The following is a 27,943-nucleotide window of genomic DNA, read 5'->3' on the forward strand; positions in this document are numbered from 1 at the left end:
GTCATGATGTCGTCGACCTTGTTGCAAAATTGGACCGATCGTACCATTCCTGTGACCGCTCTTGCAGATCCTTAGCCAGTCTGCAGCCACAGCCGCGAATGTTCTCCTTTCCTTCAACATATCCAGAAGTTTCACCTTCTCAGCGATCGTCATCATTCTTCGTTGGCGTTTAGGCTCAGCACCAGCCTTGGAAGAAGGAGCACGTTTGGGAGCCATTGCAGGGGGTGAAAACTGAAGCGAAGTTCAATACAAAGACACCACAACAAAATCACACACAGTACAGTGTAAAGTAAACCGCTCGGCAAGAAAGCTTGAAGCGAAATGGCCGCGACAGAGAGACAAGGGGAGGTGCTGTGGGATCTGGGCATCAGTCAAAGCACCAATCACGGGCTCGATTAGAAAGCGGGAAGCTGTGATTTGTCGTCTCCCTCCCATGTACCAATCACAGCCCGTGTTACAACGCACTTAGTCACCAAACTTGTTTTGTTGTTCTTAGACTAGGAAATACTACTACTATATTTAAAAACCCGCAAAGTCGTGAATCCGCGAAAAGTGAACCGCGAAGTAGCGAGGGATTACTGTACTACAAAAAGTGCTACATAAAATACAAAACATCAAGTTAATTAAAAGAAGGTAAATAAAAAACACAAACTTAATAAATTTAGAGAATCACTAACAAAGATTTATTTAGAAATAATGACTTAACCTCTTGTGTTTGCTCTGCAATCACTCTTTTACAAGTTTCACATATAAACGGATTTGTGTCCCATCTGAGAGGACCATAAATAATAAATACATGACAAACTACTCGGTGATGCCGTGGTAAGGGCAGCATTCCAAATGGAAGCCAAATCTAAAGCCCTGAGCGTGAGAAAATATTGTCTCAAATGGACCTGAATTCTGAGTGCATTCTTCTTAAAAGTGCATCACTGCAAAGTTAAAGGGTGCCTCTTGAAGTGCATTACATATTCATTACATACAACAGCGGTTTCCAGAATAATCTTCAGTGGGTGAGTTGCACTGGTCCCTGGTAACGTGACCACTTGTTTGTCAACCAAGGCAACTGAACATTTTAACTTCAAAAGGTTCAACCTGATGATAAGGCTACACTTCATTTAGGGCGCCCATTTCTTGCTTCTCCCAAAGATTGGCGATACTCTTCACTGAGACGGCAGGTGTCATCGCAGATCCATAACCGTAAGACTGCTTTCACCGATTGTTATGTGTCCACATGTCTGTTGACAAAAGAGGTTTAATTAAGCATGTGCGAAGGACTCCGTGACGTGACATCAAGAAAGGTTTATAGAACAAACAAGACTGCATATTCAGAGGATATTAAAATACAAATACTGGGGTCAATAGTTTCACCTTGAGGCACAAAAAGCAAACATATAAATAGAGAAAGACTAACGAGTAAACCTACCCCAAATAGCGGGGGTTCCCGAGGATGTGGATGAAAACCTTTTTGCTTACACGAGGAAACCTCTTCCATTCCATAATCTGTTAGTCTGAAATAACCAGTCCTAAATAAAAGCAAAACATGCACTTACAACACGCACTGTTTTATTTAACTAAGCCAAATTAAGTGTTACAAAATGAGCATCTTTTCTACTGTTCCTAGGAGCCAATGACGGTGACCTGCTCAAAGCATTTTATCTGGCTAATGTACGCCTCAGCTTTTGAGTTCAGATTTATCCTACAAGTGAAAGCACAGCAAAGATATATACAAGACACTGGGTATTGAGAATCTTACGAATGTGCATGCTGTGCTACAATAGTTTAATCTTAAATTTTGAAGACTAAGGCTTAGAACACAAAAAGAAATGTATTTAAATGCTTTATTATGTCTACACTAACGTTTTCAGATTGTTTCAGATATGCCAAAATGAGTGACTCTTTCCTACTGGACATGTGGTGTATGTTTACAGAGCAAACTAAATGAATCAAGTGATGAAAGTATGAATAAAATACTAAACTAAACTTCATAGTCTGCTTTAAAGGGTAAAAACAAGTATAAAGCTAGTGAAAGCCATGGAAAATACAGATTACCAAAATGAATATGGCAAAGTATTGGAGTGATTTCAGGCACAGTAGACACAGAAGAATTACTTTCCATGGTGTATGTAGTGTTGCTTTACTGCATACATCTAAATTGTGTTTTGTACAATTTGAATGCTGCATACATGCGTAAAAGGCAAATTATTTACTGTTCACTAGTCATATATCACTCCCCGAAGAATTTTTCCACCAATGCAAGCATACCAAGTGAAGGAGAACATCTACAACATATAGGTTTTGGGACATTTTAGTGTGAACAGAGATATGTTCCTAAATGATATGAAAATACTACTATGGATAGAAATCATTCTGGTTTAAAAATGTCATTTATAAATGAAAATGTAGTCTGGATGTAGCCTTGAGGGTATTGTCTTTACCACACTGTACTCTATCCTAGTTAGAGGTCTTTGAGAGTTTCACCCAAAAATGAATCAACTTATCCTGCAATTCAGCTTGTCTATTGCTAATGCTCCAGATCTTCCATTGTAGTTACATACTGATGCTACTTGTGATAACGTTATTTGCTCTATGATGATGCATGTTACTTGTGTAACGTTATAAAATGAAGGTTGTAGGAGTGTAAATGCTAATGAATGCTGGTAAAGGCTCTACTGGGATTGCCATCATGTGCTCCCATTACAACCTTGAAGATGACCAGTAAATTTACCCGGTCAATCATCCATTCAGTAAGACCTGCTACCATGTCTTCATACCCGTGCACTCTTGTATTTTCAAATGGTAGGAGGTGGAGAGGACCTGAAAACCTGCAATATCTCTGCTAAAGGAAGTAAAAGAGGATTAAAAGGGAGGCAGAAAGCTACTGCTGTGTAGCTAAACTACTTAAGACGAGGTGAACTGATGAAAACGGTGGCTGATGTCAGCAAGTTAACGCAGTGAAAACCTGATGCCAAATTAATAAGCAGGTCTGATTAGTACAAGAATGTGAGAAATGCTAGGGCTTTCCAAGTGGGTCAGCATCCCTCTACTGGCATGAGAAATGGACTGGGGTAGCACAGAGGACACGACTGTTGTGAAAGAAAAGAGACAAAGAGTGGAGTTTTCATGGTTGAAGGTAGTATCCATGACAGGTAGAGCAAGGGAAGTGTTGATGTGTCAGAAAGTAGAGGAATAAATTTACGAGGTGTGCAGGAAACAAGGAGGAAGAGAACACATGCTAGGGAGAAAGGAAATGTTATTAAATTATATTATTATGAATAACAGAATGGAACAATAGGTATAGGAATTAAAGTGAAAAAATGGTGGAATAAGCAGATAAAAGTTAGAATGGTTTGTGATTGGTTACTTTAAGAACTGTAAGATTATTATTGGGCAATTGAATCATGAATGTAATATCAGCATATACAGAAGAGGAGCTGGAAGCAGAAGTGGGGGAGGGAAGGAGAGAGAATTTCCATGGCACACATATAGATGGAAGAGAGAGAAGGGAGTGATTTATATGAGGATGACCATAAAAGATTTGGATTTGAAAGAAGAAACAAAGAGGAAGAATATATTTGGTAAAAGACAGATTTTGGCTGGTGTGCATGACCATCTTCTCTCAAAAAATAAACTGCATCCGATATCTGGAGTAGTTTAAAGTTAGTTATGCAGAAAAATAGGAAGGCAAAGAAAGCAGTGAGGTTACTAAGAGCAAAGGAGGTGGAGGATGTATACTGGAAGTGTAAAACAGGTGAAGGAGAAAAGTAATTAAGGATTAAAATGAAATGTCCTGTAAAATAAGAGAGATATTAAGAGTAAACTGGGGGAGTACTATAAACAATTAGAAACATTTGGAAAGGTAGAAGGACCAGTGATGGAGATAAGATTGAAAATGAAGATGATAAAGGCCAGTAATGCAGCTGATTCATTCATGGTGCGGTGTGAAATGCAAAAGCACAGGAGGACAGGCCACTGAAACTGAAGAGAGATAGGGGAAAGATTCCAGATGACTAGAGAAAGAGTGAGCTGGTTGTTCTGTGAAAAGACATGGGAGATGTACTGGACTGTAGTAACTATAAATGTGTTACTTTAATGTAAAACTGATTAAAAATTTAGAACTGGAGATTCAGATTGCGGACAGTGTAGAGATGGGTATGAGAAGACAGGGTTGAGGGAGGTGGATGTGGATATAGGCAAAGATGAAGGCAGCTCATCAAGGTGGCTGACCCCTAGCAAAGAGATACAAGCAGGGATGAAGAAGATAAAAAGTAAAGATTGACCAACTGAAGAGAACACAAGGGATAGTCAGGCAATTTAGTTACTACCAAGTAGCACAGTGGCTCTTCTTTTCATTGTGAACTTTACGTTCTTATATTAACCTGCAGTTTTTTTATTTTTTATTTTTCCCTAGGTGATTCTAGAAGTTGTTAACTTAAAATAAATAACTCACCTGCGATACTTTTTTTTTTGAACCTGTGGCTAAGTTTCATAATTAGGTACCCTTTAGTGAACTATATAGAGCTACTCACTTTAAAACAGCTGAATGGGATGTTGTATTTTTAAGTTAAAATATGTTATAAAGTAGTAAAATGTGTTTATAAAGTGACTTGAAAAAGCAAAGCATGCAACGCTTCAGGGCTACTCGTTTTAGTAAATGGAGAGCTTTAGCGGATACAGGTTTTTACTTTAAAAAGTATTTTTAACTGGAAGCTCATTCTTGATTGTAAAAACTCTGCTGTTAGCATCACTTCTGTTTCCCAATTTCTGCAGTTTTATCTATCAGCTGTTCACTTACTTGGATACATGAACTAGCAGTTTTATTATTATTTTATTATATGTACTGAATGAAAAAAAATGAATGGAAAGGTTTGAGTGCAACTGGCAATAAGTATGTTTATCCTCTGTTATTTACTTTCTGCTGTACTAGATTACTAGAACTGAACTTTCAATATTAACAATCAAAGAGACTGACTAAACTTTGTGAGCTATAATCCTTAAACAGAACTCAAATTCAATACATCTGACAGAATAAGAAACTATAACCCTTTTAGCTCATTCAGATGAAGGAACTAGAAAATGGGAAGCCTAGTTAAACAAGGATTTCAGAAGCACAAATAAAGTCACTGATTTCACAAGACATGCTGAAATGAAGCTACTTCTACTATTGTTAGTGGACTGAAATATTCAATCACTAATACAGACAGTGCCTTAATACCAATAATCATGGATGCAGCCCTACTTCAATCTTTATTCTTCTTCATTAGTCTTAAAATGCATTAACAGAAGTTTTGGTTGTTGCTTTCAAGTACTCACTCATTGAACTTTGGGGAGCACACGATTGCAATGGACTCTTGGAGCATAATTTGATAGGAGCAGTGTGTATGTAGATCCACACTGGACAGAAAAGCAGTCTGTGTTGGATGGGTCTGGAAGAAGAAAATATCAATATCAGATTTAAAACAAAACTAAAAAGGTCTTTTTCAAGTCTTATTCTTTTGGTATTTGATTATCACATTTTGCTGCTTCTAAAAAATAATCACATAAATGGTTTAAAATTAACGCATATCATACATTAAGAAGCTTGGGTGTCAAAATTGTGATATTCTGCAACATACATCGCCTGAATATAGCATCCTCTCCCCCATGTTAAGAGATATCATTTGCATCATCCAATGATGGTTTCAAAATTTAAAAACAGGCTGAAACATTTACAAGTTCAGATGAAGTCACCCATCAATACAAGCAATTGAATGAAAGCAACCCCTTATTCTACAAGCCTTTAGCAGCCCAGAGACAAAGTAAGTTTAACTCTGTGGTCAATAACACTCCGCACACTCAACATCTTCAAGTACTGTGCCTTCCGGATCCTTTTTGACCAAATTCTGACACACCCTTTTAGATGTCTATGGATTGTGAACAAACTACCTTAAATGCAATAGAAAATCTATTACAGTTGATGGTGAGCCAAAGAACATCACATTGTTCAGAATGAGAGACAACACAAATTACTAACTGTCTTCCCAATTCTGAGCTGAAAAGATGAAATTAACAATGTTTTTGTGGATTGTGAAAAAACAAATTACCCTTAATGCAGCAGAAAATCTATTAATGTCAGCTGTGGGTCAAAAATTGATCCAAAAGTCATGGCAAACTAGGGAATGTTAAACTCTTTTCATGTTAATTAATTTGGGGAAATGTAGAAAGAGTCACAAAGTCTGATTTCAAACACAAAAACAGATCAACTTTGACTCAAACACTTTGAGATGACTCTGACTATGGAATCGATAGGTCTATTGTGAACTTCATTAAGGTAGCTAGGAAGGCTGTTATCTACACACAATGGCCAACTCGCTGTAATTTTTTCTATAACTGATATTTGTCAGGCTTCATATGCACTTGTAAAGACATGGTTAATGTTATGCTGATTAATGTTACTTTCTTTTCTAACTTTATTAATTTTTAAAAGATTCAATTACAAAAAATAATTACAATATCAGTAGACATACAATACAACATCTTAGTAAAATGTGAACAGGTAAAACCCCACATAAGAGAGCCATAAAGAAAATATTTAAAATAAATCTGTCACAAATACTAAAATATAAAATTGTCTAGCAAGCTCAGTTTATATTTTTAAGTAAAATACAATATCCTTTCTCCATTACATTATGGTAGGTGAGTTGAGATTTTTCCAGCTAAGCAAGATAAAAAAACAGCATGCTAACAGCACATGGTAAGTTACATAGATTGTTCATTAAATAGTCACAGTTAGACCGTGCATGGATATAACATCATTGCAATTTCGAAACTGATTTTTGAAGAAAAGGAAAAAAAAAACTACCACAATTTCAATGTATATTTTATTGCAGCAAGAAAATAATTCATACATTTCATTGTGAGAAGGATTAGTAAAATCAATACTTAATATTATTCTTTCATTCAACACACTGCAATTTGTCTAATGGATTTACAAAAAACTTTAAACTTTTAAAACTAAAATAAAATGAAAAAAGGAATGATGGTCAAACTGCAGTAGTTATCGCAGTATACAGTACATGTCAGAATGTCTGAATAACTTACATGGATCCATCCTAATGTGATGAGGTCATACTGGTCCTGGATCAGGAAGAGCTCCTCTTCATTCTCTGTATCACAGTAGTCAGGTCCACCACATTGTTTTGGAATAAGGACATGAGTCAGTGTAAACTGATTTCGTGTCTTAAGAAAAAGAAAAGAAAAACATTATTTCTAAATGAAAATTTTTAATGACAACATGTAAAGTCAAGGTAGAGCAAAAGCAAACTGATCTAAAGCCATAGTATCTGTAAATAGGTTATTAATCAGAGGAAAAATGCAAAAATTCCTCAATATGACTAAAAAACTGATAAAGATTTAGTGTTGGACACTTCTAACAAATAATTCCAATTTCAAAAGATATGGTTTAAAGAAATAAATCCAGGAATTTCCTTTCTGAGAAGGTTAAGAGTCTTGATCATTCAAAGCTGTATTAAGACATTGAAAATGTCTCAACTTGTAAAAAGAAGTCTAACTAGGCCCACTGTGAAACAGGCTTCTTAGAAAAGGTAGGCAGAGTGGTACCCAAGGTGTATTTTAAGTCTGAGGAAATTATCTCAAAGTTTTTGTTGTGTACTTACCCCATTTTTTTAATCCACTAAACGCACAACCTACCTGGAAGGGGGTCTCTCTCTCTCTCTGAATCGCCTTTCCCAGGGCAATTTATAGGATTAGATCAATTTCACTGACTGATGTAACTCAATTGATTGAACACCATCTCAGTTGTTAGGCTGCCAGGTGATTGACATATTGTCAGCAAAACTGAAAGTTCTGGATATTATGTAAAAACTAAGTGAGAGACCTAAAATTAGCAAACAAGAGTGATGGTCCTTGTTTTTTAAAATGTGGGCAAAAGACTGTCACAGAAAAATTACATTCTTAAGTTTTTCTGGGGGAGTCTATGCCGGGATGTTTAAAGGAAGACTTGAGCCAAATAATAAATATTCTGCTCTTATCATGGGAAAGCATATAAACTTTTTTTTTCTTTAAACAGATATTTCAGGTGTTGTAGAAATCTACCAAATAGGTGATATGGCCACATATACAGTCTGAGGGTTGCTCTAAATGTATGTCATCCAAAAACTGCTGCAGCATGGCAATCAGTCCTTGTTTTGGCAGCATTAGAACTGGATTTTGCATTCGATTAAACTTGTTTAAACCAAGAATACAATTCTAAAAGTACATCCTGACTCCCCTCCCATTTATTATTTTCATGGGCAAGATTTTAAAACAAAGCCAAGGCTTGTAAAGTATTCAATTAGGCACCTAAGAGTTACACCTCCACAGTTTGTGGGTAATGTTGTCTACCTGACATTAAATATTAGATGACTGGTGAGCATCACAGCAGAGAAGCAGAGGTTATGATCCTCTGGGTTTTCTTCATGAGCATGTGTAGAAGCAATTGTAGGCCTGACTTATCTAACATTGAACGGGAGTTGGAGAAATAGTGACAAACTCTTTGTAAGAATGGTTAATTTATTAGTTGTTCTGTTTAATTATTCTAATCTATGGTTTTGGTATCAGCCAATACAATGATTTTAAATATAAAAGGCCAAAATTATGATCCGGTACAGAGTTGCAGAGCTTACTGTCAGTGACAGAATAAGGAATCTAATGATTTGGAAGGACCATTAGTTAGAGTTCTTGCTACTCATTATCAATACAGTCCAAATGAAGGGCTTTGGGCATCTAGACTAGGTGCTACCCGGGTGCTTTGACAAAAGGCGTACAAACAACACGAGACCCAAGGGCAAGCCTAGGAAATGTAAGAGTGATTGTACTTCTCTGCTGGCCTCGGAACATGACCCTAAAAGTACCAGGAAATTGATCTATCCTGCTCGGCCTATTCTCAAAATGGCTCTCACTAAAAGATATTGTTAGAATGTTAAGTAATAGAACTTATTGAGGCATAATGAAGTCTACTCATTAAGTCAGCTTACCAGTTTACCACACAGGATGCCACAAGTCTCCACAGCACGCTCTGTGTTAGCTTCAGCCAACTTCAAAAATTTAATACACAAGTCTTGGGGGATCAGCATTTGTCGAAGACCATCCACCAGAACACCTGATGAGAGATACAGACACACCCTACAATTGAGAAATGTGCTTATTCCCAAGAAACGTTAAAAAAATGGAACTAACCTTTTTCACCTCATTGTTATTTATAATATGTCTAACTATAAATAAAATTCAAATATTTTCAAAAGAATATAACTTGTTAAACAATTCTGAAGCAGAGTTACAATATTGACTTCTTTCCCATTTCTGTACATATTTTTTTATAGATTTCTGTGTGTGAAAGGTATCACCACCTTCTTTACACCAGTGTATCTAAACCTTTATCATCCCACACCTCAGTTTTGCCTATTTAGGTTCACTGACAACCCACTAGCAGCAAATGCAAACTTCCTCCACTTTAGTGAAATGAGTTCAATTAGAAACAGGGAAACGTATTGCACAGTGCTGGCGCTCACTTAGGCGACCCACCTTAAATCAAGTAATTTAGAGAACTACTACTTTAAAGGGCACTGAAATTGGAGTTAATAATTAAACTAGAATAACTTAAATATTGTGACTATTAATTTAATGGTATTGGAGTGTATTTTATTTAACTTCCTTGGGTTAAACCAGAGTTAAAAAATAATTCTATGTAAATAGAGTAAAGCCCAAGTCTGACTCGGGGTGATGTGTACTTCATAGTATATTTATTTTAATAAAACCCAGAATTATCTAGAATTTTTAAACCATACAACACCTTCATTATTTCTGAAAATACCATAAGAATACAACTGCCCATAGACTCACTGTCATTTGGGATGACAGACCCTGGCTTCAGAGAACGATCAATTGTGGGTGGAACACCAGCTATATCGGATGGTGTCTGAGGGGACTGTTTAGTTGTTGGACTCTGAGGAAGGGTGGGTTGAGGTGGCTCCTGGACCCCTGGAATTAGGAGATCATCTAAAGGTGGAGCACTGGGACTGCTGAAATCCTGTACGATCTGGAGTCTTTCTTTTTCCAGCTCTTTACGACGTATCATTTCCTCAAATGCATTGAACTGATCCTGCTCCTGCTGTCGGCGGCGGATTTCTTCAACTCGTTGGCGTTCTACTTCCAACTCCTTCTGTTTTGCTGCCTCACGAGACAGGGCCTCCTCTTCTTCCTTCTAATTAAGAAAATACAAAGAAATTGTTATGTCCTAAATTCAACCAGTACCTCCTGTAAATACTAAATGACATTTAGCTGCAAAATTAATTTTAAAATAACAGTCACTTCTGTCAGCAAATATACTGTATTTTGTTCTAGAGGAAATTTTGGTTGAAGCTTTTAAAAAAATTACAACTTATATACAGTCAGAGACCAACTATGACAAAACTGTGTTAAATGTCAACAATATTTAAGCCTGTTCCAAAAACAGAACTGACACTTGTTACCTGAGAATAAATGCTCTTTCACTCAGAATGCACCAAATAATTTGAAGTTTACATGAATTAAGAATTTCATTTTTACTGCTTCTGCACATTTTAAAGAGGAGAAGAAAAAGCACACAGATACTGTAAACCAAACAGTTGGAAAGGATGTGCAGACTAAAAGGAGAACATTCTCTATCATAACTATTAGGAGACTAGGGCTGGGTATCAGCAATGATGTCCCGATTCAATATTGATTTTATCTTGGTTGAATTAGTGTGCACTGATGTATTTGAAGTACTGACTTTTTTTGAAGATTACTTAACCATGCATATAGAACATTAATTATAATGTGACATTTAAAGTGTATCAACACAGTGACTCTGCGGTGGGTTGGCACCCTGCTCAGGATTGGTTCCTGCCTTGTGCCCTGTGTTGGCTGGGATTGGCTCCAGCAGACCCCCGTGACCCTGTATTCGGATTCAGCGGGTTAGAAAATGGATGGATGGATGGATGGATGGAACACAGTGACTTCATAACATATGCATAAGCATGGAATATTATTTAAGAAGCAATACTCGATTAGTAATAAATAGTTAACATCAGCATTTAGAAGATGTGGAATGTCTCTTTAAAAAAATAAACAAAAAACACACAATTTTTTCACAGCACTGCACTCATTCAAAATTCACCATAATTTAACTAACATATGTATTGCTACATCAGAGTCCATACATATTTCAGGGTCTCCAAGTTTCAATGCAATGACATCTACTTTATAAAACATCTATATTATCTTGTGAATATTATTATAAAATAATCAAATACGGTTTCTTAAATAAAAACTTATTTAGTAACCTATTCATGTGTTATGACTCTTTGTGTAAAGACATCCTTCAACTAAACTGTTAGACAAATTTATTCCCTTACTGGACATTTAATATAATCTTAAATTAGTCAAAATTAAACATGCAGTGGGGAGACTCGTGTCTTTCTATAATTCCACAGGTTATACATATCTTCAGTTGCTCACTTGTAGCAGTCACATTATTCAGTCTCGAAAATGTGTCCTCACAGTTTCTCCTCAGACAAAAAGGAAGCATTTTAAAACGAGGATCTAGATCTGATGCACGTTGACAGCAGCACTGGATGAATGGAACATAAAAGACAAACAACAAGCCATCATGACGGACAATGCCACTAATATGATCCGAGCGGTACGGCTTATGCAGCTACTTCATGTTGGCTCCGTTACGTACATGTTCACTTTGGCATTGCAGGCTACTCAGAAAATTTTTGCAATTGCACGCTTGCTCGGCTATGGGAGACAAGTTGTAATTTTTTTCCACCGTAGCAGTAGAGCTAACCACATGCTTAAAGAGAAGAAATCTTTATTGGATTTGACAAACAAACAAACTTGGGATTGTTGCAGTCACATGACAAAACAGCACCTTGAAAATGCTAGGAAGGATTTTGGAACACTAGACAGCCATCACAGCAGACTGGCATTCAGCTCTCTTGTTTGCAACAAATCCTCCACAGGTTCCCAGTAGTTTTTAATGTAGTGACATGAGAAACTAGGTGATGCTTTGCTTAAGATCTTCATAAGGCCTAGTTACTACAGTATAACTTCACTCATTTGCTTTCTGGTTGGTATAGCACAACGCAGTTCCAAAACCTGTGTAATTTGTTGAAAGCACTCATTTTCAACAACAGCGTATGGTCTCGTATCTTTATATAGATAAAAACTGCTATAGATTCTGTTATTTTCTGGTCACAATGCAAATTAAATAGAAGTATGGAGGCTCAGGATAAATGATTCCTAAGATTTGTTGTGCTACAACACTACTTAACTACTGAGTTGCACAGCTTCCATATGGCTTTGCTTTTATTCAATTGTTCTTTGTGTTGAAAATGCAGTCTGATTTAAGTGCAGGCTCTAATTTCAGTTGAAGAGGACACAAGATTGTATGCAATGTAGTAAAGTGCTTTCCCCACAGAAAGTCTTAACAGGCACTTTAGCAACATCTACTAGATTGGACGCCAAAAACAAAGATGAGAAAAAATCTACATATAGTAACTGAGCAGGCTAGAGATTGGCAAGATTGATCCCAAGACTTTAAGAATCAATATTAAATTGTTTAAATAAAAAATAACAATAAATTGGAAAAATCTATATTTTTACCCAGGCCTGGTGGAGATCTAGCAAATAAAGTCAACAGTGCTATCGGGTTCCTGACAGTACAGGACAGGCAAGGTTTTAAGGATAACAAAGAGAAAGGTAAGCAGAGATAAATGGCTGGGACTGCAGTCATTAAAAATACTGTCCCTTGGGAAAATGTGATAATTTAAATTAAGATTGTGATTGAACTGTTTAGGACAATGAAGACTACAGTAATTATGAAAGACTGAAGATGCAGAGCAAAGAGAAATCATGAGTTAAAAAAATAGAAATGTGGTTTCCTATTTACATAAATAGCACATAGTAAAAACAAACATATGTGCTCCGTATGAGCTATGATGCACTTCACCATTAACAAAGCCAATATCCCCTCAACATTTACATGCAGCATAATACAGTGCAACTTTGTCAATGCAGGAGAGAGGGGTGGCTCTGAGACTAAGGATCTGCGCTGGTATCTGGAAGGTCGTTGGTTCAAATCTGGTTATTCTTAGAAGGTACCCTAAAATGTTGTGCCTTTGAGCAAAGCCCATAGCCTGAAAATTACCCTGGGGTGGTGTACAATGGCTGACCCTGCACTGTCCTCCAAAGTTCATGCGAAAAGATGTAAGCAGTCAAAATGCAAGAGATAACCTAAATTTTAAAAGTTGGAACCACTTAAGAACCAAAACGGTCAAACTGGTTTGGTGGTGTACTGCTTTCTGTCAATAAGTTCTCACCTTTCTTTCCATATATTCCTCATACTCTTTCATGTATCTTTTCAACAGTGCCTTCTTGAGTTCTTCAGCCTGGGGAAAGGCAATCTCTTTCAGCTTCTACACAGGCATAAAGAAAGTAAATATTAATGATTTGTTTCTGTTAAGAATAAAATTTACTGAATACATGTGTGCTGACAGAAGCCACAAAAAGGTTTTTATGAATGCTTGTGACCAATACCATGATTTTATTCAAAGCTACATAAATATTTAGTCTTAGCCACTCTACTACTATATTGCACATACCCTACTATAATTCCTGAAATAGCACTACTTGCACATGGGATGTTCTCACTAATCGAGTAATCAATTACACAAGAGCAGGTCAAGCTAACAGACATTTAATGTACAGACCAAGCTGTTTCAGAATGAAAAAGATACCTTCATAGTTTCCTTCTTCTCTGGAATATTCATTTTATAATCGCGATGTTTGGGAAGCTTCTCAATAAAAAGCCTAAACAGTGAAAAGAACAGTGAATTATTGATAAACCACTTACATTTGCAGTGTCACATCACTTTGTTTTGTGTGTGTAATATAAGACAGAAGCTACAAAACATTCTAGTTGCGCACAAAACTATGTGATGTGTTGTAGGCTGAGGTGTACAAGGCACTGTTGTAATCAAAATCAGGTTTAAGAGAAAGGCTCTCCTTTTAGCTCAGGGTTCATGTTTCACAGGCTTAATTCAAATAACAGTGAACGTACAGGGAGCCAATTACCATTGTTTAAAGGAATTTTATAAAGGATATTATTGCATAAAACCTCCATACAGTTTCAGATCATTCTACATTTAACTGGAACAATTCAGATCTATGCAATTCATGCATTAACTCAGCCATGTCATCATGAACTACAATTCTTCCAACTTGTATACCTCTGCTTATCATTAAAACACTGATGTCTAAAAATTCATCCAACGTCACGTACTTAAAATCTTACTTGTATGTTTCTTAGATACTATTCATGTTTTACTTAAAAGATTACATTACAAACACATTCCACAGTTATTTCTAACCAAAAGAAAATAATGAATGATACAAAATAGGGCAAGCAGAAATTGTACTTACGTGATATACTTGTTGTACAAAATAAAGGCATTCTCTGTGTTACCCTCCTCGGCATAGACACGGGCCATGCGAATCATTTCAACACCTGAACGGAAGTATCGTCGTGGTGGCACATCTTCATTTACATCCACAGAACTCCCCATTTTAGTAAGAGCTCGTACCCGGTCCTCAGGGGTCAGGCTAACATCACTGTACTCTAGCATTGTCAAAAGATCTTTTTCTTTCACAACCTGCAACAAAAAGGAAAAATATTCATAAAAATAATAATTTCCAAATGTGTAGGCACAAACTTTACATTATTGACCAAATCATGTCAAGTAGATTGATTTATTATAAACAATCATTAAATAAGGGTCTAACTCGGGCTCTGAACCAAAGTATTCAATTAATAAAATTCATATTTGTCTTTATTTTCTTACTGGCCATAGCTACAGAATAAAACTAGAATACAAAATATAGCAAGGTGCACAACAGAGTCATGTATTTTTATATAAAAATACATTTCTTCAGATTCAATAAGACTAACCTACTGTACTTTTTTTAAAATCAAAATAGCTTTCAAAACACTAGCGCTTTACAGTGAACACACAGAGGGATGACTAAAACTGAACTAGATGTTCATGAGCAACACAAACTGTACCTGTTATTTCCATGTGATAAATCTATACTTAGGAACAAAGGCCTTTGATTAAAGCCATTTAGCTTGGAGAAGGCTAGAAATTTTGCATAATTTGTATGAAAAGGTATTCCCTGCAAAGTCTGATATCATTAATCTAACACTGTACAAATGTATAAAGCATGTCAATCTTAAGAAAAGTCATGCAGTTGAAGAGAACTGACAATTACTGTATATATCATTGAGTAAGGTAGCTGTTAACTGATCTAATTAACAAATATTTATCCTCTCACAGGCAAAATTTCTTATATTCTTATCATATAGTAATTGCACCATTTGTGTTAAAAATTGTATACTTTTTCCAGGATCTAGAATTTTTTTCCATAAATTTTGTGTTACTAGTTAAATTAAAACTGCAAAACAGTTACTCAATGGTAAGTATATATATCATTAATTTAGATCTAGATGATATTACCCATAAAACATAGCTTTAGAAATAAAAATGTAGAATGTAATTTATTTTGCTTCTGATGATCCAATCATGGCTTAACTAATAAACTATAAAATAAAGCAGCGCTTTAAAAAAGGTCACTTAATTTCAGACTATATCTGCAGCATCACTAAAGTATTTTCAAGTGACATACTTTAAAATGGAAAAAAAAAGTATTAACTGGAGGCATTTGCCACAATTATTGATGTTTTAACTATTCAAATGTTTTATTCTTGTTTTATTCCGTAGTTTCTTTTCCATAGTCCCAATTCTAATGGCTCCTCGTGAGCTGCTTTCCTCAGTGTATTTGAGTAAGACATGTTCTTTCTGGCTAATGTATTCCATCTTCTCAGTTAACTGCTTTGCATGAATACCAATTTCTATTCATATTTCTTGCTCCCTTAGCAGCTCAAATTCCTCACTTTTTTACTTTCCCGTTCAGGTATTTGTGTGTTTCCAGTTATATCCTATCATTTTGTGGAGAAGATATCAGGGGTTCTTTTGACATCCCATCTTTAATGGGATGACAGATATAACTGATATGGTCATATATTAATTCAGCCACTACAATTTCCCACAATTTGTTACAAGACTTCTCAAATGCTTGCTCTCTTTTTCTCTATCTGACAAATTAACATTGTCAAACCAAGAAAGATGGCTGCACGGTTTGAGAAAAACTGTACAGACAGCAACTTTTTATAATTTTAGTTGGCAAGACTTTGAATGGTCAGTTACTTCAGATAAAAGAAACAGTGTCTACTAATTTTGCAAATTCAGATCAATTCTACATCTTTCTTGGTAAAAAGTACATTGGTGTCTTCTAGTAGTTCCACAGAATGATCTAGCAGGTAAAACCATACATATTAAATAGAATGAAACTAACATTAAACGTAAGGTTTAATTACCAAACCATTTAAATCAAGCAATTAGACAATGTTTATTCTCTTGTAAAGAGTACCCATCTGGAAAAAGGCTGCCAGGAGCAAGAAGAAGGAGCAGCGACCAGCTGGCAAAGGGCTAAGGATCCTGTTACTTTAGTCTATACTTGACCTTTCAGCATGTCATATTCAAATCCCAAGTATGTAATTTTAAATATATTGTATTCAACTGTGGGATAAAAATTATGGTGGCTCAATGTAATGTATATTCCTGTTTGAGAGGCCTACATCTTGTGTACACAGATTAAAAGTTATTACATGTTCAGGTTATGTAACTAATGTTAAGCTAGTGTTTCTCAAACTCGGCCCTGGGGGCCCATTGTGGCTGCAGGTTTTTGTTCCAACCAGCTTCTGTTTTTAATTGGACTCCTGGGCTAATTAAGTAATATGTTATTTTCCAAGTTCTATGTTTTGGGAAAAATATAGAAATTAGAAAACTAAGTTTGATTAAAAATATATGTTAAAAAGTACCAAGCAGTTATATGGGAATAATATATTTTTTCCCCTTTTTAACAATATTTTCATCTTGATTCTACTTTTCTAGGTGTTCTAATTGTTTAATCAATCCATTATTAACTAATTAGTGGGTCTGATGCTAAAGTAGTTGCAGCCTTTGATTGTTCAGTGTTGTTTGCCAGCGTGTCTGCTCTGCTCATTTTTAATTGTCATTAATAAGATACAACGAAGGGGAAACACTGCACAGAGAAAGGGCAAAATACATGAACTCATCAAAAGAGAGTTAAGAATTTAAATCTATACAAAAGCAGAAATATTTTTAAATGTCTTATAAATGTAAAAACGTTTCTGAATGTAGAATAAAAGAAGAAGAATACCAGGTAATTAAAATGTTATCAGGTGTTGTCACTGATTAGGAATCTGGTTGGAACAAAAACCTGCAGCCACAGTGTGCCCCTAGGACTGAGGTTTTGAAACACTATGTTAAGCAAAAAAATTACATTTCTATTCATTTATTTTTTTTCCTAATAGTATTTATGTAATACTAAAGAGCTAATGCCTGCTTTGCATTTGACAAAAGGATGAGCACAGCACAGTATAAAGCAGTAATAGTTTACTCACTTTAAGAACCCTTGGATGAATGTGGTAAATACTTTTTAAAAGCACAGTCCTTCACAAAGCCAACTAGGACTGCTAGGGATTTCTACCTCCTGCTCTCTTCCTAAGTCTACAACTGTGTTGATCCTAAGAACAGTCAACTAACTGATGTTTCTATAATTTGCTAGTTTTTCACTGAACATTTGAACTACAGTCTTTTGTAAAAGTAAGTACACCCTCATATTTCTATGGCTTTGTGTATCAGCATGTAACTACTGTCATCCTGTGCGGGATGTAAGGTAAATCTTATTTCAGGTAACAAAAATAATACATTACTCTTAATACAACAACAAAAAACATTAAATACACATACGACATGGGTGAAAAAGTTGGTACACCCTTACTGCTTCTACTGTATATGTCATCTTGAAGTGTTTCTTCTTGGATATAAAAATCCAAACTTTCAGCAATTCAGTCTAGAATATTAAGGTTTGTGGTCACACCATGCCATGGAAAAAAAAAGCAAACATCTGCAACAGTTTTAAACAAGCACTTGTCAATATTAACCTGGGAATATGGCCTTTCCCATGAAATGTGATGTTCTTCATTCTACGGTTACACTGCATGAATTGTGCATATTCAAAATGTAATATACATTTAAAATGTATTCAAAATTCAGATATGAATGATAGCCTTACAAAGAGCTGTGGAAAGTCCTGCACCACTCATCAACAGGAGAAGAAGAGAGTGCAGGAGAGGAGGCGATGTATATACCATTGGAGACTGCTAGGAATTGGCATGTCCTGCATGTGTACTGTGTGCTCTGGAAGGACAACAAGCAAAGGCACAAGTATTGAAAACAGGATGACACTCTAGAATGTACGTTATGATCTCACCTTAAAGAGCATCCGACCATGCAAACTGGAAAGATTTTTGTGATGAAAACAAAACCACAAAAAAACGGACTGTCAAAGAGGTGTCAGGCTGGGATCGTAAAACAAAAAGATCAAACAAAACCAACTTTCAACTGAAAATCATAAAACAGGAACTGAAACTAGAGCCAAAAGAATAGACAGTGTGAGAAGCAGTTTGCTACACATTTTATAACACAAACTAATGTCATTTTATTTTTTCGTTTTTATTTGTGACGTCAGTAAAAATGCTCTACTGGTTTAAATATGGCAAAGTATATTTACATTGCATATATACAATATGGCTGCAAATATCACTGTGAAATAACACAGTACCATCACTATTCTAATGATGAAAATAATATGAAACATACATGTAAAAATTCCTGCAATTATATTAATTAGGTGGGTGTCCAACCTCATATTTATTACAAAAGAGATCAATTTTATCCCAGAAAGCTAGATTGAAAGAAAGGATGTCTGGGAGGTCTGGCCAGACAAAGATAGACAGAGAAACCAAACAAGGAAGGCACAGATAGAACAGCAGGCACATTCACATACAAAAGTACGAAACTGTGCTTAGGCCAGGGTTCAACCTTGAAGCTGTAACCATTCTGAAGTTTGGCCCCCGGCTGGGGCTGGAGCCTGGCCGGGACGCCCAGGAGGACGTGAGGAGGGCTTGTGCCTCCTCCAGACCGCGAGGGGGCGTCCGTCCTGGTTTTATTGGGAGCCACGGGTCGAGGGCATGGAAGCCCTACCCTGTAGGGGCCCGTGGTTACCGCCAGACGGCGCCCCGATGCCGGTTCATCCCGTGTGGCCCTAGAGGACCGGAGGAGGGCGTGTGCCTCCTCCAGAACGAGTGGGGGCGTCCGTCCTGGTTAGGCAGGGGGCCTCGGGTACAGGGCTTGGAAGCCCAGCCCTGTAGGGACCCGTGGCCACCGCCAGGCGGCGCCCCAGTGCCTGTTTATTCGGGAGCCCGGCACTTCCGCCACACCAGGAAGTGCCGGGGAAGACGACCGGGGAGACACGGACGGCTTCCGGGTGCGCAGCTGGCACTTCCGCCACACAGGGGTGTGGCCACCGTTAAGTGCCGGGAGCAGCTGGAGCCCATCCGGCTCCCCATAAAAGGGGCCGCCTCCCTCCAGTCATGAGTGGACGTCGGGAGGCAGTGTTGGCGAAGCTGGAAAGAGGACAGGAGGCGGCCAGGAAGGCACAAGAGACTGTGGGCCTGGACTTTGGGGAATTCGGTGCGAGAAGGCACTGGGGGTGCACGTGAGCCATTTTGTAAATAATATTGGTGAAAATAAATGGTGTGTGGTGAAACAATGTTGTCCGTCTGTCTGTGCCGGGGCCAGCGTTCACAGAAGTATTTGGAAAACTCCAATGTACAGGGAAGAAAACCAAGGGATAACAGAAGGGAGTTCTACGGTGTTTTCCTTGAAGCAAAAGTGGGACAGCCATGACCTCAAATAAAGTAAAGCTAGGAAATGAGTACTGATGATGGCTCTACTAGTAGAAGCAAGTCAGGCCATTATTAACAGAACATGATGGAGAGAAACAGGGAATTTTTTCTTAACACTCAAGCAAAGTGCAACTTGACTGGCTACCCCACCTGAAAGACATACAAATAGGCCCAGGGAGGTGGCTCCGTTATTTTGCTCTGGTTATACTTGTATGTTCCTTCAAAAATGGAGAGTTTTGTTATGCTTTGATCAATTTGGAGTTATCATCGATACTGAGGACTGCTCCTTGCCACCTCATAATCACACTTTCTTGAATTGAAAACAAAAAATTGTCATTTTAAAATATGACACTGAACAAACCATCAGAATGATGTTTAAAATAAAATAAGTTTAGTAAATATATATTGATCGGTCACAACATTAAAATAACCTGCCCAAAACTTTGCAGGTGCTCTTTGTGTCACCAAAACAGCTGACAAGCCAAGGCTTGGACTCCACAAGATCTCTGAACATGCCCAGTGGTATATGGCACCAAAACATTAACAGCAGATGATATACTGTATGTACTGTAAGTTGCTGAGGTGGGGCCTCCATGGATCAGACTTGTTTTTCCAGAACATCCTACAGATCCTTGATTGGATTAAGATATGGGGAATATGGAAGCCAAGTCAACACCTTGAACTCTTTGTCATGATTCTTAAACCATCCATTTTCCAACACGTTGAATCCTGAACAATTTTTGCAGATTGCCATAGTGCATTATTCTGCTAAAAGAGGCCACTGCCATCAAGGAATACATTTCCATGGAGAAATGTACATGGCGTATGTCAAAGTAACATCTGCAAGAATGCCGAGACCCAAGGAATCCCAGCAGAATATTGACCAGAGCATCACACTGCTTCTGTCAACTTGCCTTCTTCCTATAGCGCATCCTGTTTCCATCTCTTTTTGGAAATACACTAACTCAGTCATCTGTCCATTACAATTTGGCCCTTTTGAAAGTCACTCAGATCCTATCACATGCCCATTTCTCCTGCTTCCAACATATCACCTTTATGAACTGACTGTTCACTTGCTGCCTAATATATCCTGCCCTTGTCGGGTGCCATTGTAACGAGATAATCAAAGTCATCCACTTTACCGGTTAGTAGCTTTAATGTTGTGGCCAATCGGTATAAACAATGGTCTGAATATTTCAGAAATACAGTAAATACGAGGGACATTCAAAACATTTCCGAACTTTTTTTAACTATATTTATTAGTAATTTATAAAAAAAAAAAAATTGCATCACTTTTCTACATAGTCACCTTTATTTGCGATGCAATTTTCCCAGCGTCGTACCAAATTTAATGCCCAATTACTAGTCTTCCCGCCTTTACCATTTCCAATGAAAATATAAAAGTGCAGAAACATTTTGAACATTCCTCGTTTAAATACATGTAAATTATGCAGTTAGGCCAGAAATATTACAGGACAATTTCTGGTGCTTTGTATTTTATGGCCTGGTTCAAACTTTTTGCTGCTCTGATATATCAGGCAGTACGATTACTCTTAAAAGCAGTGTGCTTTTAGGCGCTGAATAAATTTTAAAAAATAAAACAAATACACACACACACACACAGACACATAAATCCAGGAAATCGTGCTAGCGACTTGCTAAATACTGTTTATAGCAAAAGGTTAAGCAACTTTATATCAAACCTATCCCTTTTTTTTGTTTGAAATGTTAAACTGGCTACTTAGCACAAAGGAAATATGTTCTGTGCATATGCACATTTGGTATCTGTATTTAATAAAACTATGTAGTTTACAATAATAATTTTTTTCAGGAACAAACAGAACACAATATTTAGAAACACACTCAGTTCAATAGACTAGCATTGACCATGGCATCTCCAAGCAGTATGAGCTATGGAGCAAAAATATGTTATGGAGTGCCAGTCCAATGCAGAAACCATTCCCACAATTTAGAACTTCCCAGCATTCTAAACGCACACCTTTAAGCTACAGTTGTAAAACCATGATATCCAGAAAAAACCCAACAAATGGGAATCAAACCCAGAAATCCGCATCTCTAAGTCAACATTGCTAACCAATGACTTATTATCCTGCAGTCTGATATGATACAGGGTTTAACTAGCATTAAAACAAATGGCCATTTTTTGCTCTGCTTATCATTGACTGTCAGTATTTCAATGCAATTAAGACAGCAAATTCCACAATAAAAAAAAAGAATGTTAAAGAAAATTACCTAATGTGTTAAGCATCTACAGATATGGCAAAAATACAAAAACACCCTTCATTTCTTATGAAAATTACATTAGTGTTAGATTTACAAAGTGCAAAATATGAGAAGAAATAAAAACAGATAATTAAAGAATCTGATCAAATAAAGGTAAAAGCGACTTAATGATTGGGAAAACTGGTTGGAACAAAAATTTGCAGCCACAGTGGGGCTAGGACTGGACTTGAGAACCACTGGCTTAAGTGAAACAAATCAACAAACACTTCTGTGTGGTAAAGCTTATTAAACAGTAAGATGTGTTAGTGGTTTGCTGGTATAATAACTTGCAAGTGTGAGTAATGCCTAATTCAAGATCCCTAATTCAAATATTGCAGCCATTCACTGTCTATGAAGAACTTGCATGTTCTCTCCATGTATGCATGAATTTCCCTTTCACATCTAAAAAAGACGTATACAGTATTAAGTTAAAAGACAAGTTTTAAATTGGCTTTGAGTGAGTGAGTCAAACAATACACTGGTGCCCTCTGTTCAGTTGCCGAGAGAGGCTCAAGTCCCCTGTGACCCTGAACTGGTCTCATTTAAAATGTTTACAAACTTTTATACTTGATATAGGGACAACGGGGAGATTTAAGGAACTCAAGACTGAGAACCTCGTATGGTGAAGGAGCTAATGTGCCTAAAGAATTTGTGTGAGGGTTACCCAGAATCAGTTATTCTAAAAGGATATCCGAAATATGCTCCAAAAATGCTCACATTAAAAACAAGAACATTGCCCACCCCTGCCAACAGGGCTTTACACCAAGGCTAAGGTAAATTTCTTGTGGACAGTTGATGATGGGGTTACCTTCATATGACTTCAAACAGCAAATAGGAAAAATGTGACTGACTCTGCTTATGCTCATAAAAAATATTCAAAATATACTGGGCTTGGGGCTAAAAACAGCAATGCCTGCTGACACTACAGTCGTACATGGAAAAGTCGGCATTTATAATGAAATGTCTGCTGGAGTGTACTTTTGTACTTCACTTTTCTGCTGCCAGCTTGCCTTAATATGATATAGTCGCACATTTAAACTATAAATATCTAGGCAAAGTCAAACCTACTCAAATGTTAAAGTCTATAGGTATGAATTTCATGATGGTTGTGTTAGCTTTTTTCTGCAATTTTATACTTTGACAGTTTTGTGGGCTTATTTATAAAATGGACTATATTAAGGACAAATAAAACTTAATAGAAAAGCAGTGCTTACCTAATCCAAAAGGAAATCAGCTATTGAATTTCAAGACACTTACTGATAATAAATGCCAGGTTCAAATGCAAAGTTCCTTATTTGCTTCTGTTACACATATATCTAGGGTCAAAGGTCAGAGTCTGACTTTTTAGTTGTGTCATTTGTTCTCAGAGCACACAACAGCAGGAGTGTAGACTGGACAAACTTGTGAAAACCAAAGGGGCAGTCAGTGTCCTGGGAGAGTCTCCAAATTGAAGAAGTTCAACTCTCTCCATTAATACATATTCTCCAACATCTCATAGGTGGTAAAAAGCGTGAACTCTGTTCAGGACCTCAATGGTGAAGCTTGCTGCAAAGAGGTATAGCTGAAATATGGATGGTGCTTCACATTAAAGCAACTCACAAGAACAGCAAATGAAAGTCCATGGTTAACAGAAGCCATCAGGTTAAAGACGTCTCTCAAGAGGGACTCGAGACGTAATCAGAGATTCAGGCAATAATAATAATTTATTACATTTATATGACGCTTTTCTCACTACTCAAAGCACTACCACACAGGGAGGACCCGGGACACAAACCAATGATCTCCTTACTGCGAGGGGGTAGCACTACTACTGTGCCACCTCTATGGATAGTTAAGTCATGCTGATAGACACCATATTGGAGGCTAAAACAAAGTACCATAATATTTAAGTGAGGTCCAGGAAAGCAGCTTTCAAATGGCCCCACAAAGGCTTTCAGTAAATAATGAAGGGTAGGCAGAATGTCATCCAATTCTGCAAAGACTGCAACCTGCTACCAAACCTCAGATGCAAACAGGAACAATGAAAATGTAACCTTCATAGTCCTTCTTCATTACATAGGGATTTTGTATTGATTTAGATAGATAGATAGATAGATAGATAGATAGATAGATAGATACTTTATTATATTTAAATTTGTAAATAATTTAATTTGTAGATTTAAATGTGTCAGTGAGATAAAGGAGTGGACGGATGAGACCTACTGTCTCGGAATGCAGAAAAAACAAAAACATTATTTATCAGGGTACAAAATGTAGACTTCAACAATATTCTGTCACATTTTAACTCAGTTGGAATAACTGTTAGTTTTACTAAAACGGCACTCAATTTAGGAGTTATCGTTGACAGTCTTTTAAAATGACTGGGGTCGGCTGAGCTGACCTCGAAGAGGTTATAGTGGATTGAAGCATAGCAAACAGTACAGAGGGAGAGGCTGCGAGACTCAGTGGCTGCCTGTTTAACAGAAGCCTTTTATACTCCTACGAGACAGGCAGGCCCCTGTTGGGTTTCTTTTTTTGTCTCTGGAGCATTATTGTTGTTCTGAGAGTGAATTCAGTCTGATTTTTTTCTTGGTAAATATTTTAAAAGGGGATCTATTACTCTTGTGTCCTTTAAGAAGGGAAAGAGCCTTCTTGCTTTTATAATGGGATTTTGCACACTTGTTATTTTTCTTAGTTTTTCGCATTTTTATTATTGAACTTTTTATATTTTTTTCTTCTTCCCTTTTTTCACTGTACATATTTTTACACCAATTGTAAATATTTTAACAGATGGTTGTAATAGGCAGTGGGTTGGCGCCCTGCTCAGGATTTGTCCCTGCCTTGCGCCCTGTGTTGGCTGGGATTGGCTCCAGCAGACCCCCCGTGACCCTGTGTTAGGATATAGCAGGTTGGATAATGGATGGATGGTTGTAATAATCAATGATATCTTTTAACCACATCTTGCCATCTCAAGCACTGTGTTTCTGTGTGACTGACTATAAGCACTACAGCTGCTCCTGCAGGTGGTCTGTAATACAAACCTGCTAAAGATTCCAAGGATTAAGAAAATAAAAGTGGAAGGATGAGTCTTTAGCTACAGGCCCTCAAAGCTGTGAATCGATCTGCCTGCTCATATAAGACATGCCCCTTCGGTCTTAACTTTTCAATCTAAACTAAAGATGTGCTACTTTAGTATATTGTATATCTTGATTAGAGTTACTGATTAGCTGTGCATAATGCATTTGTTAGCAATCTGTAAAAAAGTAAGTAATTTACAGTAACTGTAAACTGTTACTAAGCCTCCTGTATTCTGTTTCTCTTCCCAGTATTTCTTGTTGTGGCACTTTGTGTTACTCCTCTCCATATGATAAGCCTTGGAATCACTGGGTTGAAAATTCATTTGTAAATTGAATCAATTTGTCTTTATCTATTAAAAATGACCCTTTAGTAAGATTTATCTAACCAGCTAATGATGTCAATATAAATTTACAACCTAACAGAGAGATTCGCTGACAAACCAGAATTTAAAAGAATGTTGCTACAAAAGCAGCTTTAAGCAGTTTAAATTAAAATATTCTTAATTATCTTGGAAGTCACTCATTCAACAGCACAGATGATAATATTTGAATTGTTACATTTAGTATTGACTTTAAAAAGTATTTTCAAATTACTGGAGAGAAAATGTCCGTGAATAAAATTTGGAATGTGCACATGGTAAGATAAATTTGTTAGTCCATGACGATATCACCCTTTATAAACCTTATGCTGAAATCCCATGACAATGATAAATTTCCCCTCATTTGTTGTAGCACTGGTGGAATCACCAGATCCATCACACATTAAAATTCAAGCCCTGCGTTGTACTTTGATATTCATGAAAGCCAATATTAGTTTATTCTCTCTTACAAGAGAGCTGGGTAGCTACAGGATGGATATACCAATTGTGGTTACTACTAATGTTAATGTATTTTATATTTCATTACAGAAAAAGGCACAATATTACTCAGTAGAATAATGGAGGTATCTTTATGGGGGGAAAAAATAACATTTCGGTTTGTGCTTTGTCATCGAGTCGAGTAGCGAAAAATTTTACTGATACTTTATTGGTATCAAATTCGCAACTTCTGGTAACCTGAGACGGAATCTGTAAAGGACTACAAGGATGTGGCCAAAGGTGTGTCGTGTTAATTGCCGATCCTGCACTGGTCAGCATGACTAAGTGGAGGTGTGTATCAGTGTGCCATGCCACGGAGGTTACTGCTCTGTACCCGGTCCTGCTGGGCCTCCAGTCCTGTGTAACCTGGTATTGGATACTGCTGGGTACCAAAACGGATTTATTAGATTCTTGTCCCAATTCGTTTACGAAACTTAAGATGCAACTTCAGTCTTCGCCGGTTTTGATTCATGAAGGATGTATTTTCCAATATTTACAACTGAAAAATATTGTTTTGCAATGCGGCGATTAACAATTCCGCCAAATTAAAACAAAGTGCTGGTCCAGTCTCTACTAAGAGGTAAAATAACGCGTTTCAATAAAAGACGTCTTACAAGTTGTGGTCACTGTCAAATAAAGACAGACTTGTAGGTGATAACAGTATTTAGACACAACATAAAATGGGTTCGTATGTAATTCCCTGACAGGTTGGTTTAGCTGCGTTTACCTTTTAGAACAAAATCGGTCCTTCCGTGGTTGTCATAGCCGCCCTCGCACTCGCTAAATCCGTCAAAGGAGAAACTCGAGACCAAGGATGTATCGCGTCTTTCAGGCCGAAAGCTTTTCCAATCAATGATCGTAGTTATTTAATAAAGCTATCACCACCAACGATGCATTCTGCGCTGCTTAACCCTCTATTTTGAGATATTAGAAACATATTTTATAATAATGGCATGCAAACTAAATTAATTGCCTTTTATAAACAAACTTATGCTGTATTGACTTTATCAAGATACAAATGTCAAAGGTCCATTCTTTCAAACACGAACCTGCTCGCAAACTCTTTCGCAACACGAAGGCAATTTTACCATCCAATATAAGCCAGAACATAAAACCTCTGCGCCACACCCCTTAAAGGTAAGCTGAAGAGAAATAAAACATCAAAAGGTACAGACCTTTAAGTGCGAATGTTAACGCTTAAGCAGAACCTCGGAAGAAAAGAAATGAATCGATAGTCTTCCGCCTGCCGTGTTCACAAGCCGACAAACGCAACTTATTTTGTGAGAGACAAACACCGGCGACTTCCTTCTGTTTCGCCTCCTTACCGAAGTCGACGCTGCACGAGCTCTTCCTTGTCCCCTAGAGGCAGCGACGATTCCACAGGAAGTACAATATTCCTAAAAGCTTCTTTTCAAAACCCGTTGAGGAGTACTGCATGTCAATTATGCCGAGCAAAGATCGAACGCACATCAACTCCTTGCAATGAAAGGAGGGATGAAAATGCACTTAAGTTCCTCGTCATTTTTAAATGTATTATGTCTACTTTAAAATATTCTAAAATTGTCTACATATTTTCAAACAGGTTGAGTGGCAAATCTATTCTGTTGTCTGCCCTGCCCAAATGTACTATTTTTCGCAGGTTTATTTCTGTCATTTTGCTGTCCGGATTTCATCCAGTCTCATAAAATAATTCAGATTGTTCAGTGAATCGATAATTTGGCTTGCCATAGATCGTATGCGTACTGATGGGTAAGTGGCAAATCTTAATTGGAATGAGAAATATGAAAAAGAGT

At 37.1% G+C, this 27,943-nt stretch overlaps 1 protein-coding gene across 2 annotated transcripts; it reads right to left on the bottom strand.

Annotated features, from left to right (window-relative positions):
• Nucleotides 1–660: 660 nt before the first annotated feature.
• LOC120538920 (STAM-binding protein-like A) lies at nt 661–27,536 on the bottom strand. 2 transcript variants are annotated; one of them, XM_039768536.1, is made up of 10 exons: nt 27,476–27,536; nt 14,485–14,714; nt 13,800–13,872; nt 13,383–13,478; nt 9,877–10,237; nt 9,012–9,136; nt 7,078–7,215; nt 5,311–5,423; nt 1,424–1,523; nt 661–1,235 (listed from the first exon to the last, which is right to left on the bottom strand). In XM_039768536.1, the coding sequence occupies exons 2-10, from the start codon at nt 14,685–14,687 to the stop codon at nt 1,179–1,181; spliced, it is 1,266 nt and encodes a 421-aa protein (XP_039624470.1). In that variant the 5' UTR covers nt 14,688–14,714; nt 27,476–27,536; the 3' UTR covers nt 661–1,178. The 2 variants fall into 2 exon arrangements, with proteins under 2 accessions (XP_039624470.1, XP_039624469.1); XM_039768535.1 differs by lacking the exon at nt 27,476–27,536 and adding an exon at nt 27,326–27,466.
• Between the last annotated feature and the right edge of the window lie 407 nt (nt 27,537–27,943).

The sequence above is a fragment of the Polypterus senegalus genome, chromosome 11 (assembly GCF_016835505.1).
Source record: "Polypterus senegalus isolate Bchr_013 chromosome 11, ASM1683550v1, whole genome shotgun sequence".
Lineage (NCBI taxonomy): Eukaryota > Metazoa > Chordata > Cladistia > Polypteriformes > Polypteridae > Polypterus > Polypterus senegalus.